General features: G+C 40.3%; 2 protein-coding genes across 2 annotated transcripts in view; both read left to right on the forward strand.

The window, feature by feature from the left end:
- Window positions 1-20459, forward strand: part of LOC125234892 (phospholipid-transporting ATPase ABCA3-like) — a 62475-nt gene that overhangs the window by 25000 nt on the left and 17016 nt on the right. Inside the window, exons 8-14 of the mRNA XM_048141313.1 lie at window positions 4641-4868; window positions 7149-7287; window positions 8521-8770; window positions 10329-10381; window positions 11696-11802; window positions 19532-19552; window positions 19623-19746. Coding sequence (XP_047997270.1) covers window positions 4641-4868; window positions 7149-7287; window positions 8521-8770; window positions 10329-10381; window positions 11696-11802; window positions 19532-19552; window positions 19623-19746 — 922 coding nt within the window. The remainder of the gene's footprint in view (window positions 1-4640; window positions 4869-7148; window positions 7288-8520; window positions 8771-10328; window positions 10382-11695; window positions 11803-19531; window positions 19553-19622; window positions 19747-20459) is intronic.
- Window positions 12155-14665, forward strand: LOC125234409. The gene is made up of 3 exons (XM_048140637.1): window positions 12155-12460; window positions 12715-13669; window positions 14517-14665. The coding sequence occupies exons 1-2, from the start codon at window positions 12364-12366 to the stop codon at window positions 13662-13664; spliced, it is 1047 nt and encodes a 348-aa protein (XP_047996594.1). The 5' UTR covers window positions 12155-12363; the 3' UTR covers window positions 13665-13669; window positions 14517-14665.

The raw sequence follows: 20459 nt of genomic DNA on the forward strand, positions 1-20459 counted from the left end.
ATCTGAGTAATCACAGTGAATGGTTTGACAGTATTTCAGCTAACATGTAGAGAGACTTGCTAGCTTCGTCGGTCAGGCTTCGTCTTGGACACAACGCGGATAGTTAGGCCGCCAGGTGTGGCACTTTGGATTACGTTTTTATAATAAATTAATGATAGTTTGTATTGTTTTGGTAATATATTTTCTACTCGTATACTACTCGTTTGGTACTCGTATAAACCTAAACTGAGATAATAAATGATAAAAGGAAATAATTAGTGAAACTCTGACATAAGTAATAATTAATGAGACTAAATGCGTTTTCACATTATCCGATCCGATATCGGATGTAGGACTGATACCCCATACATTACAGGCGCTATCTTGGATTTTTTCCATTTAAATCCTTCCGACATCCGATATCGGATCAGATAATGTGAAAACGGACTAAGACAATAGATACCTTGTTAGTGTTATATACCTATGCCTATGTATATCCCACCAAAAACATTCTGTAAAAAATAGCCGTCTCGATGGAGCTGCTTGTTTATCTCTAAAAAGTAATGAAATCTACATAAAGTTCCTTACTGCGATTTCTTTATTATTATAGTTAACTAGCCTTTGCCCGCGGCTTCGCTCGCGTTAAATTCGAAAATCTCTCCACAAACTTCCATCCTCCATTCTAAGGAAGTGGGGGGATATAAAAAGAGACAAAAAGTAGCCTATGTCACTTTCCATCCCTTCAACTATCTCCACTTAAAAAATCACGTCAATACGTCGCTCCGTTTTGCCGTGAAAGATGGACAAACAAACAGACACACACACTTTCCCATTTATAATATTAGTATGGATGTTGTGTGACTTGGCCGTTGAAGTATAGCGGTGCTGGCGACAGATTGGTGCAATGGTGTCATGGAGCACCTGGTTATAAACTTCTTTATACCTTTGTGTATAAAGAAGTTTATAAGTTTCATATTCGATGGTCCGAGCTAAGGTTCGTAAAGCCATGAAGCCGAGCTGATAATCATTGTCGCTAAACGCCGATCGAAACGCAGTCTGAAGTGGGTGATAAACGTACGATACGAGCAGGTATGCGTACTTATGGCTTGACGACCTTTTTCGATTGTGTGTCCCCGTAAGTACGCGTAAAAACCGCTGCGCATAGTAGTCGACCATCCAACGCGTACTTGCTCGTACGCCTATCACCCACTTGACGTCGCGCCAACACTTTATGGAAAAAGCGGGTTTTCGACAATTACCAATAAGATTTTAGACATTCAAAAATCTTCAATAATAGGTACTCAACTGTTTCGGTCGCACTCGTTCAAATATAGGATAGGATTGGTATGAGCGAGACGGTCAGGAGATTGATTGTCAACCATAGCTGGGCATTAACTCGTTAATCCGTTAATCGTTAATTAACGAAGTTAACATTTCGATTAACGGATTAACTTTTAAGTTAACTTGAAAAAATGTTAACGGACTCGTTAACTTCCGTTAAATTTCTCCGAATCCGTTAATCGTTAATCTAGTAGGGCACAGGCGCCATCTGCGCTGCGAAAAACACGTTCTGAACGCTACTATAAAAGCCCGAAGTACGGCAAATCCTATGATTTGCCGGTAAATCCTAGGTTTTACCGATGTCGATTGCTAAAAGTCCGAAATATTACCTAAAAAAGTATTCTTCACGTGGATTTGCTTTTACTAACTTTGATTCGGTGAATCCTAAGCTTTACCATGGCGACTGTTGTAGTGATAGGGCAGCAAATTCGAGCCCTATTTACGACCACATTCGCTTCCCTAGCCTCTACCGCCCAAAGTGCCACAACAGTCCCGTCACCGCCAGCATCTCTCCTGACACAGCTCTTGGCAGTAGCTCAGGCGATCACTGCCTTCCACGTGCAGCCTAGAGTTCAATATGCTAGCTGTACTTCGGCCTTTTACAGAAATATAATACGTTATAGTGGATACTGATGCAACTAAATATTTAAAGAAAAGTTTTTTTTTTCACGTGTTAACGGATTAACGATTAACTTTAACTTACGTTAAATTTGTCGAAATGTATCGCTTTAACGATTAACGAAGTTAACTTTTTTAGTAACGGATTAGCGATTAACGAAGTTAACTATATGATTAACGGTGCCCAGCTATGTTGTCAACATGATATCTATCATAAACACCGTTCGAAATGGCCTCATTAAAATCTAAATTTTAAATATATTGAAAGTAATATTACTAATCATTGACGTCACGCTCAAAATGAAAGAGATAGAAAATTTGACAGTATGGTACTCTTTTGCATGATTGTCATAATTCAAAATAAGAACGATGGTTTGCGTTTAAACAGGGACTGAAACATGACACGGGCCCCTAGCGTCATCTATATACTTTTCACTGTATCACTTGTAATGCCGTTGAACTACCGCGTGCGTATTTTAAAAAAAAAACGACATTTTTATTCAAATGACACTCTTAGTGACATCTAGTGACATAAATTTACGGCTGCCAACGGGGTACGGTATTTAGTATGGACTCTGCTGGTCCTTTATAATCGTCCTTGCTAGTACTAATTAAAAATACAAAATTAAATATTTTTAAATGAGAATAATTTAATTTGTTTTTAACCCCCGACGCAAAAACGTCGGGGTGTTATAAGTTTGACGTGTCGGTCTGTCTGTCTGTATGTCTGTCTGTCTGTTTGTCTGTCTGTGTGTGTGTCTGTCTGTGGCACCGTAGCTCCCGAACGGGTGAACCGATTTCGATTAAGTTTTTTTTTGTTTGAAAGCTGAGTTAGTCGGGAGTGTTCTTAGCCATTCATGAAAGTCGGTCCACTATGTCGCGGTCGGGGGTTTTTTCAAAATTTTAATTTTGTGGTTAGGTTATAAGAGATGGCTATTATGTTGCTTATGTTCATGGGCAACGTTAAACCATCAGGTGGCTCGCCTATAGGGAACTTGACTGTAGTTACAATAATAGTATTTTATGCAACTGGTGGTTAAAAGAGGTCAAAAAAGGTGAGTGGCGTGGGTAACAATTTGAGGCGAAGCCGAAAATTGTTAATAAAGACGCCACGAGCATTTTTTGACTCAGTTAAACACCGTTGCATACAATACTTTTTCTACGACCAAGCACTTATTTTGAAAGAAAATTATAAATCAACAAATACCTACTTTCAGTCATCCTAGTTATCTAGTGGACCGCCTACCATTTTGAATATGCAGTTTGAGTGCAAACATGAAAATAAAACTGTCTATGGTATGGTTCTTTGAAGCCTGGCCACTAAGACGAATCGAGCCGAGTTGAATCGAGTTCTCATACATTTGAATGCGATTCGACGCGTCGCCAATGAACGCAGCAGAAAACGAAGGAGTCTCGACTCTGCGAATTGGTTTGTTAAGTTGGTAGCAATGTATTTACTGAACTGTAACAGCTATATCGTGCTACTTCTACTAAATGTTTTCAGGGTATAGACTAGATAGACTTGTCCTGACATCTTTTATGTAGGGTTTTTAAGTTCTATGCACGACCTTGTAACTCACGAATACGGGAGTAGAAAAAATATTTTTCAGTATAGATGGTGTTTTTTTTACGCACTACTGCGAGAAGTGGTTCATTATATGATAGGTCGAAACTTCGGTAGGTCATCTGTACTGAAAAACGTCGTACGATACACGTGCGAAAAGGAAATTCGTAACTCGTGTCGATTTAAAACACTCCCCTCGGTCGTGTTTTAATTTATCGCCACTCGTTTCGAACTTCCTTTTTTACGCACTTGTATCGTAATGTACTATTGTACCACGCACGAAATAAATCATTAGACAATTATTATAAGAAAAACATGGACCGAAGTTATTTTTAACCGCCTTCCAAATGAAGGGGTTTTCAATTCGTCTGTATTTTTTATTTTTTTTAATGTTTGTTCCTCGATATCTCCATCGTTACTGGACCGATTTTGAAAAATTTTTTTTCGATTGTATGTATATGCATACAGATTGGTCCCATTTTTCTCAGAACCCAGTTCTGATGGTGGTATCCTGGAGAAATCGAGGGAACTCCTCAAATCTGAAAGGCATACATATGATGATTTTTGTTTTTTTAAAGGAACAGCATGCATTTACGTACGGAACAGTGACATTTCTTGCAGTGAAACTCCTGATGATGGTCAGAATGGAACTCCTCAAATCTGAACGGCACACTTATAGTGACTTTGGTATTTTTATAAGAACAGCATGCACTTACGTCCAGAACAGTGACATTTGGTCCAGTGGAACTGCTGATGAAGAGTGAGCCGCCCCTGGTTAGAGTTCCGTTCTGATAATCATTCTCATCTGTAAGTACTTCAGAATCATCCAGATTTCAAAATTGGTTAAGAAATGACGGAGATATCGAATAACAAACATTAAAAAATATACAGACGAATTGATAACATAATCCAACATTTGAAAGTATTTATCACCAGAACCCCAAAGGAAGGCGGTTTTTTTTTCTTAAAAATTATTAGATGTAATTTCTATTAGAAATATACAAAGTAACTGAGTTGACCGTGACGTCACTCAATTCAATTCGTTCAAATTCGTTTTAACAGTTCTTAAAAAGAAGCTGATTTGACTAGGACGCAAGTAGCGTATTTGCCGACTATCACAAAGAAATGAGTTTTACAGCTTCGAGGCCAATCATACTCCCAGTCCAAGACCACGAGCAAGGAACTGCTCGCCAAGCTGCATTTGACGGAGAAGTTATCATCCATGCCGGAAACGTTGTCTGGCGGGATGAAGCGGCGCGTGCAGTTGGCCTGCGCGCTGGCTGGCGGCGCGCGCGTGCTGGTGCTGGACGAGCCCACCAGCGGCCTGGACGTGGAGACTCGCCGGGAGCTCTCCAACACGCTGCTGGTTAGGGTCCCCCCACATCTAGCGTCTCGCGAGCATCGCGTCTGGCCAACTGTATGGGTAAAGCCTGACGCTGCGTCGACGTCGCGTCGACGCGGCGTCTTTTTCCATACAGTTGGCCCAACGCGACGCTCGCGAGACGCTAGATGTGGGAGGCCCTTAGTCACCAAAGAGGAGTGTTATAGAGAGTTATAGCCTGACAAGTTTTTATTTGACCCTCGCCATGTTGCGGATTTTCAGCTGAACTAATTGTTTTTACTGGCAACGATTACCATTTGACACCCGTCATCAAAAGTCATCGAATGTCAGTGATGTAAACGAGAAGTAAATATTTTAAATTTTCTAACGGTTTAATCGTAAATATGCCCAAAATAGTATTTAAAAAACCGGCCAAGAGCGTGTCGGGCCACGCTCAGTGTAGGGTTCCGTAGTTTTCCGTTTTTTTCTCAAAAACTACTGAACCTATCAAGTTCAAAACAATTTTCCTAGAAAGTCTTTAGAAAGTTCTACTTTTGTGATTTTTTTCATATTTTTTAAACATATGGTTCAAAAGTTAGAGGGGGGGGACGCACTTTTTTTTCCTTTAGGAGCGATTATTTCCGAAAATAAAAATATTATCAAAAAACGATCTTATCAAACCCTTATTCATTTTTAAATACCTATCCAACAATATATCACACGTTAGGGTTGGAATGAAAAAAAATTTCAGCCCCCACTTTACATGTAGGGGGGGTACCCTAATAAAACATTTTTTTCCATTTTTTATTTTTGCACTTTGTCGGCGTGATTTATATATATATTGGTACCAAATTTCAGCTTTCTAGTGCTAACGGTTACTGAGATTATCCGCGGACGGACGGACGGACGGACGGACGGACGGACGGACGGACGGACAGACAGACATGGCGAAACTATAAGGGTTCCTAGTTGACTACGGAACCCTAAAAAGTGAAAATAATTATACTTAACGTGATAAGTGATAAATTACTAACGACAAAAAAGGGTGAAGGATTTCACAATATTTCGATAATAATGTTCCGAAATCGGTTGTTGACATGCCCGCTACTGACAATTTATAGTGCAGTTCTCCTGTACTGATTATTTGGTTTCGATTTAGATTAATATATTTTTTGTTCTTATTTAAGGTGTCTGTAGCTCTGATGTGAAAAATATTTATATAAATAAGGAGGCCGTTACATCATTGATACCAGTATAAAAAGGATGGTGCTGCCCTCCCCCACGTTGGCTAACACTTTTTCCGGAACTTTTTTCTAATTTCAAATTATTTAATGTATCGTAATGTACTATTGTATATTTCAGCATTGGTCCCATAATAAATCATGTAAGTTCCCCAAAAAAAAAAGGTCCCACGCAAAAATAAAATAAACATCGACGAAAAGGCACGAGATTCATGGATTTTAGGCTGTGCGAAAACAAGTAGCGAGTATTTAAACCTTGCTTATTAAACTTTGATTCTCTAAAACCATGTTTTCATTTTCTAAAAATATTAACGCGAAACCAGTACACGCTGTCCCCATTATATATGACGTCCGCACATTATTGCCATACGAAAGCGGTTTGTAGCGACATTCTTTCAGTAGGCCTAGCACATGATGGCCGCGGGAGTATGTCGCCGCGAGATAGATGACACATCTTTGTCTAATTGTATTAATGACATAAGGACGGGTAGTCTATCTCGCGGCGACATACTCCCGCGGCCATCATGTGCTAGGCCTACTGGAACAAATAAAATCTTGTCAGGCTATGCTGTCAAAGTAGAATGTGTAATCAGAATCACAGTGCAGTCTATGCATGCCATCTCTCGACACAGGCTTAAAACTTTTGAACGTCAGATTTGAAAATTGGTCCATATTCTTAGCTTGATATGTGTTAAAATGTCAAATATTAATATTAGCGCTATCTAGCTGAGCGTCCCCCAAAGGTGTAACGCCATCTAGGTCACCGTACCTTTTTCTGTATGGCACTGAGGTACGTTTTTATCTTATACTTTATATGTCTGTATGGAGTTATATCCTCGTAGCACCCACCATACAAATTTTTTGCTAGGGAATTTGATTCTTATTGTACTTGAGATCGAATTCAATTTCATTTGTTCGAAAAAATTTAGAAACAAAAGAAATTATATTTTATTTGTTTACATGAAAGTTAAAATTCGATTGAAACCATTATGTACTTCAGAAAGTACATTGGGCGCCACGAGGTTATATGTCTTTGGCTTAACACATTTAATTGGTGTTTAACAACGATGATGTTGGCCGACAGGGTCTTCGCGGGGAGCACACGGTGCTGATGACAACGCACTTCATGGAGGAAGCGGACGCGCTGGGCGACCGCATCGCCGCGCTGCACCACGGTCGGGTGCGCTGCAACGCCTCGCCTATGTTCCTCACGAGGGCTATTGGTGGGTTCACTGGACTTAAAAATATACAGCATGTATCTGAACGAAAAGCCAACACTTAAATACCGTTAACGTTTGGATCATACTGAGTACTGATGTGCCGACGGAAAGTCTCTAAAATTTTGAAATTTTCACATAGGAAAACTTCGGAAAGTTTCCATACTTTGTATGGATAATTGTATGGATGGAAACTTTCCATTTCATAAATTTAAATTTCATTTATTTTTCGTGAAAGTTTCGTGAATCTTTCAAGGTATTTAAGATTTTTTGGAAAGTTTCCGCAACTTGCACATCATTAATACTGAGTAATCTCTTCTATGGGACCAAGACAGAAATCGCGAAAAAAATATTGAAGCTCCCATAGAAAAATTCAGCTTCACACGACCAAAATATAAGAAACAGCTAATTTTTTTTTGGGAATTCGGGGTTGGTCCCTTAGTAAAAGTCGCTCAGTATGATCTTTAAACGTTAACGGGTTTAAGTGTTGGCTTTTCGTTCAGATACATGTTGTATTTAAATCTATGTTATTCTTCTCGTGCTGATGGTTTCAGACTACCTCTATGGATCCAACTACATTGACGCCTCGTTCATCACGAGAACTATCAGTTGGTCTACTGGATTTAAGCATCCTCTTGGCTTATTCTATTTTATGACAGAGGAGGTAAACTAGGAGACGCCTGATGGTAAACGCTATTCTTTTTTTGTGATGACAGCGTGCACAGATTTCGTGAGCAAGGACCCCGCTAAAGATTCGGGCGAGCCTTGCTCATGTGCATATCCGGGCCATTTTTTTTCAAATTTGTCCACCCCACTTTTTTGTAACATGTTTATGTTTTACGCGATTCATACTCAGAATCTCAAGGTCTTTTGATACTGATAGGAGAAAAAAAATTGTCCCAAGATTTCCCTATTATTCCGAGTATGACAAAATGGTAACGGAATAGAAAAAAAACCTTGGGACATTTTTTTCTCGTACGAGGATTGAAAGAGCTCGCGATTTTGAGTGGAGACCACATAAAAATTTCCAAATCCAAAAAAAGTGGATTCCCATCAGTTTTCCTTTAGTTGCCATCTGCGAGACGGGTGGTGCTATTGTTTTCTGATGCCGACACCACACGGCACAAAGCGCTTTTCCCTGTAAATGGACCCTGAAACTAGACTTCACTAATGAAGTTTCAGAGCAGGTATAGCACATTCCTTAGGTCTAAGGATTCATCACATTTTTCCATTTCTCAGGTACCGGCCATCGTCTCACGCTCACCACATCAGGTCCGCCGAATGAAGAAGCGATCACGAGAACTATCACCTCCGTCGTGCCGGACGCGACCGTCCGACAACGACAACCGGCCGGCCTGACTTACAACTTGCCGGCGAAGGACACTGCGCAGTTCCCCAGGCTCTTTGACGCGATAGAGAAATCGCGTTCCGAGTTGAAAATCGATACTATTGGCGTCAGCAAAAGCACTCTTGAGGAAGTCTTCATGGAGTGAGTTTTATTTTGTTTACTTACTCTCAATTAAATAACTTTGAGCACCTGTCTATCCTATTAAGGGTTTACTACGCATTTCTGAGGCTAAAAGAAAGATTTTTTTAAATTCACATAAGGAAACTTTGCCAAAATCTGGGGTTTATAAGTTGAGCTGTGATGTTTGTAACAAAGTGTAAGTGGGCCAAACGGGCCGCAATTTCACTACCAGGTACAAGGAGCATATGGCGTCGTACAGGCACAACCATCCAGAGAGATCCAATTTTGCAAAGCATTTGATAGAGAGTGACCATACTGTATCAGAGAATCATTCTTACGATGTTTTACATGTATGTGAGAAAGGGCTGCGTTTGGGGGTTTTGAAACAGTTGGAGATAATTAGGTACAACAATAGGGGGTTATTTAATACTTAATGTGCAGTTGAATGTTGCGTCATCGCCGTTATTACGAATTTTTCCATCTAACTTGCTTGGTAGGGGGATGGACAAAGTATAAATATGGCCGACCATTCTGGGGATGATCAGTCAGTTGCGGGACTTCGGACCGTCAACATCAGCTCCTGAGGATGCCTCGTAGAGAGGCGAAACACGTGTCGAGTTTTGTATTTTTGGTAGTGGGTTGTTATATTTATTTGCGTATTTATTTTTATTTTTGCGGTGGGAAAATTAATTGCATGTAAAAAATACGCAAGTAATTATAACAGGTTAGCACTGATTGACTTGCACGTTATCTATTCGCGGATTTGCAAAGGAAAGTTCTAGTTTACGATTAAAAAAAACATTTTTTTTAAATTTTTTTTACTGTTTTCGAATGTCACACAAAAAGTAAATGTTATTCATAAAACTATCACTTCAAATGAATTTTGACGTTTTTTTTCTAAAAACCTAATTTTTGAAAGCTTTTATTTCATACTTTTGGACATAATATATCAATATCAACATAGTTGAAAAAGCCTTTTGTACTGAGTAACAATAAGATTTTTTTTTCAATTGGTCATAACTCTGAACTGAACTAGGCGAAATCTAGAAAAGTGTATATGACATTTTAGTCTTAAAATGGGATCAGGAGTATGCTCTTAAAGTCTCTCGCAATACTCACGAGCACAGTGTATTACCTATATCTATGATTTAGAAATTATACAAGTACTATCTTTGTTCGCTTGCGTTAGAAAGATACAAAAAGTTGCCTATGTCACTCACCATTTCTTCAACTATCTCCACTTTAAAAAAAATCACGTCAATTAGTCGCTCCGTTTTGTCGTGAAAGACGGACAAACAAACAAACACACACACTTTTACATTTATAATATTCCACTGAAAATCAGCGTCGTGGCACTATGTGCTCCGACAAATGCTGAGTGGCATCCTTTTTGGAACAACAATCTGTACATTTACCACTTATGCAATTGCCAAGATGTAACGTGTTGTTTCGAATATATTTTATTTCATTTCATTTCAATATTAGTAAGTATGGAGTATGGATTTCAAAAGCAATTCCTGAAAATCCATCTAATTAACAGTTTAACAGTTAACTGAAACAAACATAACTGTTTTTTCAGGTTGTGTAGCGATACAAAACCAACTTATAAAATGCCGGCAACCCCAGTTAAAGGTAAATTGTTATAAATAGTTATAATATTTGCCAGTTCTTTAACGTAGAATATTCTTGATTAACCCTTTGAACGCCAAGAGCCACTAAAGTGGTCGTGTGCCGTCGTGCCCACGACGCCACGCCCGATCAGGTTTATATTTCTATATAAAGCTGAGCTGACGATATTATACTATATTTGGGCCATTTTTGTCAAAGTTGTCCACCCCACTTTTTTTTGATTTGGAAATTTTTATGTGTTATCCACTCAGAATGGCGAGCTCTTTCAATCCTAATAGCAGAAAAAAAGTGTCCCAAGGTTTTTTTCCCATTCTGTTACCATTTTTTCATACATTTTGTAAGGCGGTAACGGAATGGAAAGTTCGAAAAAATTTATGGAAATGGACGATTCTGATTTCTGAGTATGAATCGCGTAAAAAATACCCATGTTACAAAAAAAGTGGGGTGGACGACTCTGAAAAAAAATGGCCCATTTATATATTTTATACTGATGATATTATATTTATATACATAGGTTTATTAGAGGTATTGGACTCTACATGCAACCAGATGGCCAGGCCCCACTGGTAAGAGGAAGGATGGGAAACCACGCAAAAGATGGGTTGACGACATTGTAAAGGTAGCAGGAAGGAACTGGATGGACACCGCTCAGAACAGAGAAAAATGGCAAAGCTTGGAGGAGGCCTTTACCCTATCAGGGACCACAAATAACTAAAAGACAAATTAAATGAAAAGTAAATAAGAAAGACAAAAATGTGGAAAGAAGGCTAAATAAATAAATAAATAAATTGGCGTGTAGGCCATTGACGCGCAAAGCGTTCAAAAGGTTAACACTAATCATCAAGCCTTATTATATTTTACGACTAAGTATCTCACCATGTAGGTTCAAAATCTAATCATAATATGTTTATTAGAAAGCAATGCTGGTTGTGATTCCAGTCGCCGCCATACATAAAGCAGCCAAGGTGTTCATAAATATCGGAGTACTTATTGTATAAAATGTATAGACATTATTACAGTGTATGCTCATGCGTCGTGAGGCCCTCAGGAACCCTCCCTCGCACTGCTACGACACCTGGCAAAATCATCAGGGATGCCGTAGCGCACAGTTAAAAGAAAAGTGCATGCCTAGCCGAAGTGACAATAGTAGACGCTGCCTGGCGATTTTGACCCTGTGTCGAGAGATGGCAGTCAATTCAGCTTGCAAATTTTACTTTGAATACATTCCTCTATAAGTATCCAATCTCTTTGCTAACGTTTATGTCTCTAACCTACAATTTACGCTTCTCGATACCTAATATTATTTATTTGGTCTAGAGCCGACGTTGGAGCTCCTGAAGGGATCGAAATGGCGTGTCCAGCAATTCCTATCACTCCTTCAGAGGCAGTGTCGCTTTATCAAGCCTCACGTTTTCATCATCGTGGTAGGTATTATAGGTGCATCGAAAGTTTTATCTTATAATTTTTTAGCGTTTTTCTCTCAAATGTGATGAAAAATATTGTGTGTAACTCAGGAGGTAAGGATTTTGTAAACTCGTGTCTATAACTCTATCCAGCCTGCGGCTGTCGCGAGTTATTAACACTCGTCGACAAAATCCCCCTTACCTCCCTTGTTGCACAATATAATATTATGACTGTGTCGCTTAACTTCCAACTTGGGTAAATCCATTTTGCTATAAGGTTGATTCTTTTTCAGATTATTTTTATTTTTATACATAATCAACCTTAAAGCAGAATGGATTATATTTCGTTCGTTTCATTCTTCAGGTATAACATTTACCAGGTAGTCCTTTAAACCTACAGGCGACTTTTGCACAATATTTAAAGACAATCAATTGACTATTGAACTGATTTTTAGTTCATTCATTCATTCCCTTACCCTTTCCAGTCATTCCACCGCCATAGTTGCTCATTCTTTTTTCGTGCACGGCGACGAACGCACGCGCTCCTTTAGCTCCGCAGCTACGAACATATCGTACTCAAAAATGTCTAAGCGCACAGCTAAAGAAAAATTAATTCACTATCGTGAAAAAATCAAGAGACTTGAACAAATTTATGATTCGTCTTCATCGGAAGATGAAGGTAAGTTGTTTATTTATTCCTTAATTCTAAGAAGTGATTATAATGAGCCGACATAGGGATTGACTGCGAGTCTCTAACTATGATCAAATAACCATCGGGGTTGACTGCGAGTCTCCAACGATGTTAAAAAGCAGAACAATGCGCGCAATCTTCAGTAGATGCACGTTACTCTGCGACATAAATATTTTCTCAACCTACCCCCAAGAGAAAATATTTTTCATAAAAAATAATTTATCACTTCTTTCTTGTTTTAGATGTTGTAATGGACCCTGACGGTCCCATACTGGCTCATGATCCTATTATACAGGAACCACAAAGAAACATCGAAAATCCCGAACCGGAACATAATAGTAGTGTACCGATGTCGGACCATAATAACGGGATTATTGTACCTGAAAATCAGGCAGATTTACCGATGTCGTCAGCTCAACCCGAGCTCGCTCCAGACATGCTGCTCGCACTCGGAGAGTCCACAGAGGACACCCCGGAATACGGCGAAAACATCCACGACAATCTAACGAAACTTTGGTCACCGTTACTTAAAAAAGGCATGACGACCGAAGCTAGAGATAAAATCTTAAAAGACTATTTGGTTCCCGACAACTGCCGGTTGTTACAAGCACCAAAATTAAACGTGGAGATTTCAGCAGCCGTACCCGATATGGTTCGTAACCGAGACAAAAATCTGGCCGCGACGCAGCAGCAACTCGGCAACGGAATCGCTGCTATTAACAGGGCCATGGATATTCTAATCAAATGCGCCGATCCCAACGGAATCAGAGCTATGAAACACCTCAGCAACGGTTGCCGTATTCTGTGTGACATCCATGCGTCACTTACTCAGAATCGAATAAAACTCATCACCCCTAGTCTCGATAAGTCGTTCTTGCAAGTTATTCAAGATACAGAACGTGATGAAACGCTGTTCGGCAATAAATTGGCTGAAAAAATCAAGGCGGCGAAGACCATTGAAAAACAAGGTCTTCAAATTAAGAAAACGTCTCCAAAGAAACCCGCGACGGCACAACCGTCGACAAACCGAGCGTCGTACTCGGGAAACTGGACAGCGCCCCCTCGTTACGCGTCGAACAGGGGGGGGCGGAGAGGTGCTCGCAGGCAGGCGAGCTACAGCCGTCGGGCGCTTCCGGACGCACAGCCGGCCAAGGCGGCCCCTGCGACCAAGACGAGCGCCCAGACACCGTAACACAGGTAATCTCATCCAAATAAGTCCGTTTTATAACTCCTATATTAAACATAATACGGCTACATATACCGTTTTCATTTGGGTCAGATATGGTTACCTACATTTAAGGGCATTTAAATCAGACGGGAAGTAAACACTCTTTACGTCAAATACCCACAGTATACTTTATGTAAAGTTAGCTATTCAATAGCTGCTAGATTTAGGAGCCATATCCGTGCCCCAGATTAAAAATTCGATATATATAGATATTTATCGGGTTTCTTCGTGTCCCGAGATAACGGAGAAAAGCATACAAGTATTTAATACTTATAACAATAGCCTCACAAAAAATAAAAATGACGAAACAAAATTGCACAATTATTTCGTTAATGTATCATTTGAGACCAGTCCTCACACTCATTTGAGTACCAGTCCGTCTGGAGGTTGTTTGATTTTAGTCCTTGGAGCAAGGCTTTGAAAGCGGAAACACAACTAATTATGCAATTTTGTTGCGGGTTTTAATACGACCGCAATTAAGCTAGTACGAATAACATCGTATAGGCAACATTCAGTTTCCTTAACTAAATGTATTATACGCGCATACATAAAATAATTGGTAATGATACGAGAAGCAAATTCTATTTTTGCATCATGTATACCTAACAAAATACATGAAGGATCGCTAATCCAGACTCTCTCCAGCTACCGAAAGAGATGCTTCGAACGGAGTATTTTAACTTTTAGATAGCAGGTTCACCTGTTTGGTAAACCACCAATTATATTATTTGCTTCTCGTGTCAACGCGATAGCGGTCGACGCATTTACACTTATTCAAGTTTAAAACACTTTTAACCCCTTTTTTTCCCATTACAGGGACTGCCATCCCCTACACAATGGGTTTACCCTGGCGGTCGAGAAGCACTTCGACAGTCCTTCAGTCGAAGAGGCACCCCGCCAGAGGCTATAACACTGATGTTGGCATCACTTTCCGATAAAACAATACTGCAATACGAAGTTACCTATAAGCTCTGGTGGCAATTTTGCGCTATTAATTCTATTGATGTTTTAAATCCACAGAAATCGTCATTACTGTCTTTTCTAACAGAACAATTTAACAAAAAATGCGCATAAGGCACACTGAATAGTCACCGTTCAGCCTTATCCTTGTTATTGGGAGACAATGTCGGTTCGGACAATTGCGTGAAACGCCTTCTTAAAGGCGCGTACAAACTAAGACCGAACGGTCCCAAGTATAACCATACATGGGACCCTCACGTTGTTTTAAACCATATCTCTCACTGGTATCCCAATAAAAGTATAAGCCTGGAATATTTGTCGAAAAAATTAGTAACATTACTGGCCATATGCACAGCGCATAGGGTCCAAACACTTATAAAAATCGAAAATGTTATTGTATCCACAAATGGCGTCAAAATTGGTATCACGGATATAATTAAAACATCAGCCGCAGGACGAGAACAACCTGTTCTCTTCCTTCCATATTTTAAAGATAACGTTTCTATATGCCCTGCTACAACTCTCAGAGATTATATTTTTGTAACGAAAATATGAGAGTTGATAGTATGGGACATTTGCTATTGACATACAAACTCCCACATAGACCTGTAACTTCTCAAACCATCAGCAGATGGATTAAAAATGTTTTGTCGGAAAGTGGTATCGACATCAGTGTGTTCAGCGCGCTGTGCGCGCGCCACGCCGCCACGTCGGCCGCGCGCCGCGCCGGCGTCAGCCTCGACACCATCCGCCGCACCGCGGGCTGGACCGCGGCCTCTACGTCCTTCGCGCGGTTCTATAATAGACCACTATCGGACGACGGGCTCTTTGCGAGATCTGTTTGCACGCCTAATGCAAGCAATAATGAATAGATAATTAAATCATTGATTATATTTAGATAATTTGTTAATCTGTTAATACAAATAAGTTCATTAGTGATGATGGTCCAATAAGGTCACATCAAAGTGGAATAATAAATAAATGATTTCATATTATACCTACCTTATTTCATTCCACCTAAAGCAAAACTTAAAAGTCTCTAAACATCTACCTGGTAAATGTTATATCTGAAGAATGAAACGAACGAAATATAATAGATGATCAAACGAACTTCTCAAGCGAAGTTCGATCACTATTATATGAGTCGTTTCATTCGAAGATATAATAACCCTCCCACCCTTATTATGCAACCCACATTTAAAAGTTTTGCGTTTTCTCTAAAGATAATGAGCAACTATGGCGGTGGAATGACTGGAAAGGGTAAGGGAATGAATGAATGAACTAAAAATCAGTTCAATAGTCAATCGCCTCGTACATCAGCAGCTTACGTCCTTTTTAAACAGGTTTCAGCTCATGAATCCTTACCAGTCTGGTTTTCGTTCTGGTCACAGTACAGTCACAGCCCTGCTTAAGATTACTGATGATATCCGAGCTGGAATGGATAACCGTAAACTTACTATATTGTCTCTGTTGGATTTCAGCAATGCGTTCAACACAGTTGATTTCGATATATTGCTTGCCGTAATGCGCTCTCTTAACATCTCTCCATCAGTAATTTTTTGGTTTCGTAGTTATCTGGAAGGCCGTCGGCAACGCATTAAAGTAGATTCTTCTTGTTCTTCGTGGTGCAACACGCTGGCCGGCGTACCGCAGGGCGGCGTGTTGTCTCCTCTCTTATTTTCTATATTTATTAATAGTATTACCGAAAATATTTCTTCTAAATTCCACCTCTATGCTGACGACCTCCAAATTTACACCCAGTGTGCTATTGGTGATCTCGCCCAAGCTATTAGCTCCACGAATCGGGACTTGGAATGCATCTCCAGTTGGAGTGGTCGCTATGGTCTGAAAGTCAATCCGTCTAAAACGCAGGTCATAATTTTAGGTAGTCCTCAGCTCACTGCTCGGATTGACTTTGATAACTTGCCAGCCATAGTGTTTGACGGCGTTCAAGTTCCATTTTCGGTTCAAGTAAAAAATCTTGGTGTCCTTATTGATAGCACACTTTCGTGGGTTCCGCAGATCAGCGAAGTCAGTAGGAGACTATTTGCTTCTCTGGGGTCACTTCGTAGACTTCGTAATTTTTTACCGATTGCCACCAGAATTGCGCTCGCACAAGCCCTTCTTCTTCCAATTTTAGATAACGCTGATGTTTGTTATCTGGACATTACGGAAGATCAGCTCAATAAACTCGAGCGTCTACAAAATGCTTGTATAAGGTTTGTATTCGGCCTGCGTAAATACGACCATGTATCTGTATTTCGAACTCAGCTCAAATGGCTGCCCATTCGACAACGACGCAACTCTCATATTCTTATCCTTCTTTATAATATTCTCTTCAATCCCAGTACACCTTCTTATCTTAAAAACCGATTTAGCTATCTGTCTTCTACGAGATGTGCTGAAAAACTTCTCCTTGTCCCTCCATCTTCTACTTCTAAATTCTACATAAACTCTTTTACTTTTCGGGCTGTCCGTTTGTGGAATGCTTTGCCGTTGTATGTAAGATGCGCGAAATCTCTTCCCTTGTTTAAAAATATTTTAAAATCTCATTACCTCTCGCTACCTTGACTTGCCTTTGTACATGTGTATTATATATGTATATATATATATTGTATATATGTATTGTATATGTGTGTATGCGTTTATAATATTATTTTGGTCAAAATAGTCTTTTGCATATTTTTTTTTTCTCTTACTTTTTGATGTGTTGAAATAGTTCGAATACCTACGTAATTTTCATGTTGGCACTACCCGTTCATTGTTCTTTGCAATCTGTTTCCTGCTACCCTAAGGTTGTCTGGTAGAGATCGCTTTTTAGCGATAAGACCGCCTGTTGTTACCTGCTTCTTAATACGTTTTGTTTTTGTACTGAATCTCATTGTCAATAAGTGGTGTACAATAAAGTATATATTATTATTATTATTATTATTATTGATTGTCTTTAAATATTGTGCAAAAGTCGCCTGTAGGTTTAAAGGACTACCTGGTAAATGTTATATCTTCGAATGAAACGACTCATATAATAGTGATCGAACTTCGCTTGAGAAGTTCGTTTGATCATCTATTTATCCTTCTATGAAGTTAAGCAACACAATTTTATCACTTGTTGTACGGGTTCTTAGCACTAAAATCTTGGTCTGGTTAAGCCTGGCGTCCACTTAGGCGGAAACCAGCCGCGTCTAACTGAGTCCTCAGACATGTGAATGCGATTTGAGGCGTCGCTAATGGACACAGTTTTATAAGAAATGCAGAAAGCGAATTAATGAGATTCGGTTCGGCGAGCCTAGTGCCTGTCCACTAGGCTCGCCCAACCGAATCTCATTAATTCGCTTTCAAGTTTTGCTGTAATATTAAAAATACACACTGTTTAAGACTCATACAGGCTACTAGACTCATATCGAATTTGGCCTAAATCATATAAGACAGACTTTAAAAAAAGGTCAAGTAGCCTAATATTGACCGGGATATAGACCGTGATTAAATTTTTGATTTTTGTCTCATTGAGTCGGGTGCAAATCATTGGATCGAGTTGCATAGTCGTAAGGTAATTTCGACGGAACGCCACTAAATACCGAGATTGGTAAGAGAAGCCATTGAGATTCACATTCACAAGTACTTATAAAAATTTCAATAGTGAGGATGGCTTCAAACTATCTAATGTATGGAATCCAGTGATTTGTTTGTGTAAAAAACCGGTGAAGTCAGAATTGAACAAACGTATTGACACTGTGAGTGTAGTGTGTTTGGACAGACCATCGAGTGTGAACGCGACCAGTGGTAACGCTGAAAGTGAACGCAACCAACGCGCGCGAAGGAGGGTAGATCGCGCGCTGTCTACGCAAATTGGACATCTACCCGCCTTCGTCAGTTTTCCGTGATCATGATGCATGCAACTGCGTCGAAATATCGGGAGCTCGACAAATATCAAAAAGGTAATCACGGTCTATATCCCGGTCAATATAAGTCTAATGAAAATAACTGGGAATCATTCTCGCACACTGCTTAAGATCAATACGGGTAAGTGTGTCATAAGGAGAAGTGTGTCTGGCCTCCACATTTTACCTGTTTAAACAATGATCAGTGTTTATTGAGAGTTCAATACGTTTACTATTAGAGCTCGTTCCCACTATGTCGTCTGTCGGGACGATTTTTTATCGTGTGTCGTAGCGGCAGAACATTATATATGAAGCTATTCACACTTGTCCAACAACGATATTGTGTCGGATCCGACAAAAATTATCGTGTGTTTTGTCAGCCCCCGTTCGGAAAATAAACATGTCGGATCAACGCACGCATACTTATGATCGCAAATGGCGCTGTTCACATTTGTCGGATGTCACTCCCGCCGCCGCCTTTCTTCAGTGCAAATGCAGTCTCTGTAACATGTATTTTGATAGTTTATGATCCCTGATATTTGAGACAATAGGTTGTTGAATGTAGTTATTGTCATTCTAAAATAATGGAAAAACTTAACGTCGTCACTTCTTAATTCAGTTATTAAGCTCCGAAATATTCCCAAAGTAAATCTTTCCCTCAGAATTGGGTGCACCCAATATCTTCTATTTTTAGCTGTCTTTCGTTTCCTCCACAAATCATACATGGCAACAAAAGCTTCGTTGACGTCCATCGTTTAAAGAAGCCTCTTTTTGACTGTCGTTTAATGGCACCAGCTGCGGTCGTGGCCGACGGCCGATTAGTGTGAACAGAGGCGCCGACACCCGATTAAAATCGGAATCCGACAGACGACATAGTGGGAACGAGCTTAACCTTGAATAGCAAGTAGCCAAAGTATGAACTCGCAAAACCACCTCTGACAATGAGCAAAACACTTACCCGTGTTGACCTTACTAGATCTCTTTGTTATTTAGATGATCCTCTGCGGAGGTCTGGTCTGCCTCTTAACCGCCGCATCCAACAGCAGTCAAGACGGGAGGGTAAAGGCTCAGAGGAATCGTTGAGTCTGGACATGTACTCCACGCGTCCGCAGCGTCGCGTGTTTGTAAAGGAGACGACAGTGCCCTGCATGCTTTGCGGATGGCATACGATGGGGTACGGTTTGAGGAGGTGTCCGATGTCCATAAAGGTAACTTTACTTGCCTTTATTAAATACAAAATTTATACACGTTAAACTTCCGTGAGACATATTCAAATAATTAATTGAGATACGGTTGTACTCACGTTATTATATCGCTATTGCTGCGACATGTTTCGGGCCAATTCGGAGGCCCCTCTTCAGGCGTATAGGAGTCCACGCGATGGCTAGACTCCGCAAACTGAACGCGCCGCTCGCCGCTCCGCCCGCTGCGCGCGCGCTGATAGGACGGGGGAAGGGGGCGCAGAGCAGTCTGCTGCTGTAGTTGTTGTGTAGAGTTCTGGTAGCGCGGCTGTGTCGACCGATGGAGGTAAGCACACTGCACTCACTGTGTCCACACGATTGTCAAAACACATTTTCTGCTTCACATTAGGTATTACCGGTTTCCATGCTGGTGGCAACATCCAGCCTCCGTCCCGATTGAAATTAGGGCGGCGTCCGATTTCAATGGCCTCGAGAACTTTGCGTGGTACAAAACATTTCTCCCGTACCAACAACCTTGCTCTATCGAAGCGTATAAAATGGGACGCGCCGGTATCGTACGCGTGCTCTGCCACTGCGGAATTCCTGGGTGGCTAGCCGAATGGCACAATCGCTCACGAAACGCTCACGAAACGAAGCGCTAGTAGATATCTATCTCTATCGCGCTTGCGTATTGGCGCGACAGAGCCAGCGGCGTATCGCTTTCGTTTGGCGTCGGAGAA

The sequence above is a fragment of the Leguminivora glycinivorella genome, chromosome 16 (genome assembly GCF_023078275.1).
Source record: "Leguminivora glycinivorella isolate SPB_JAAS2020 chromosome 16, LegGlyc_1.1, whole genome shotgun sequence".
Taxonomy (NCBI): Eukaryota; Metazoa; Arthropoda; class Insecta; order Lepidoptera; family Tortricidae; genus Leguminivora; species Leguminivora glycinivorella.

Bases quoted from the DNA above. Each gene is read 5' to 3' on its own strand.
- LOC125234409 (XM_048140637.1), top strand. From the start codon at position 12,364: ATGTCTAAGCGCACAGCTAAAGAAAAATTAATTCACTATCGTGAAAAA. The intron at 12,461-12,714 runs GTAAGTTGTTTA...TTCTTGTTTTAG, and splicing joins GTCTTCATCGGAAGATGAAG to ATGTTGTAATGGACCCTGAC.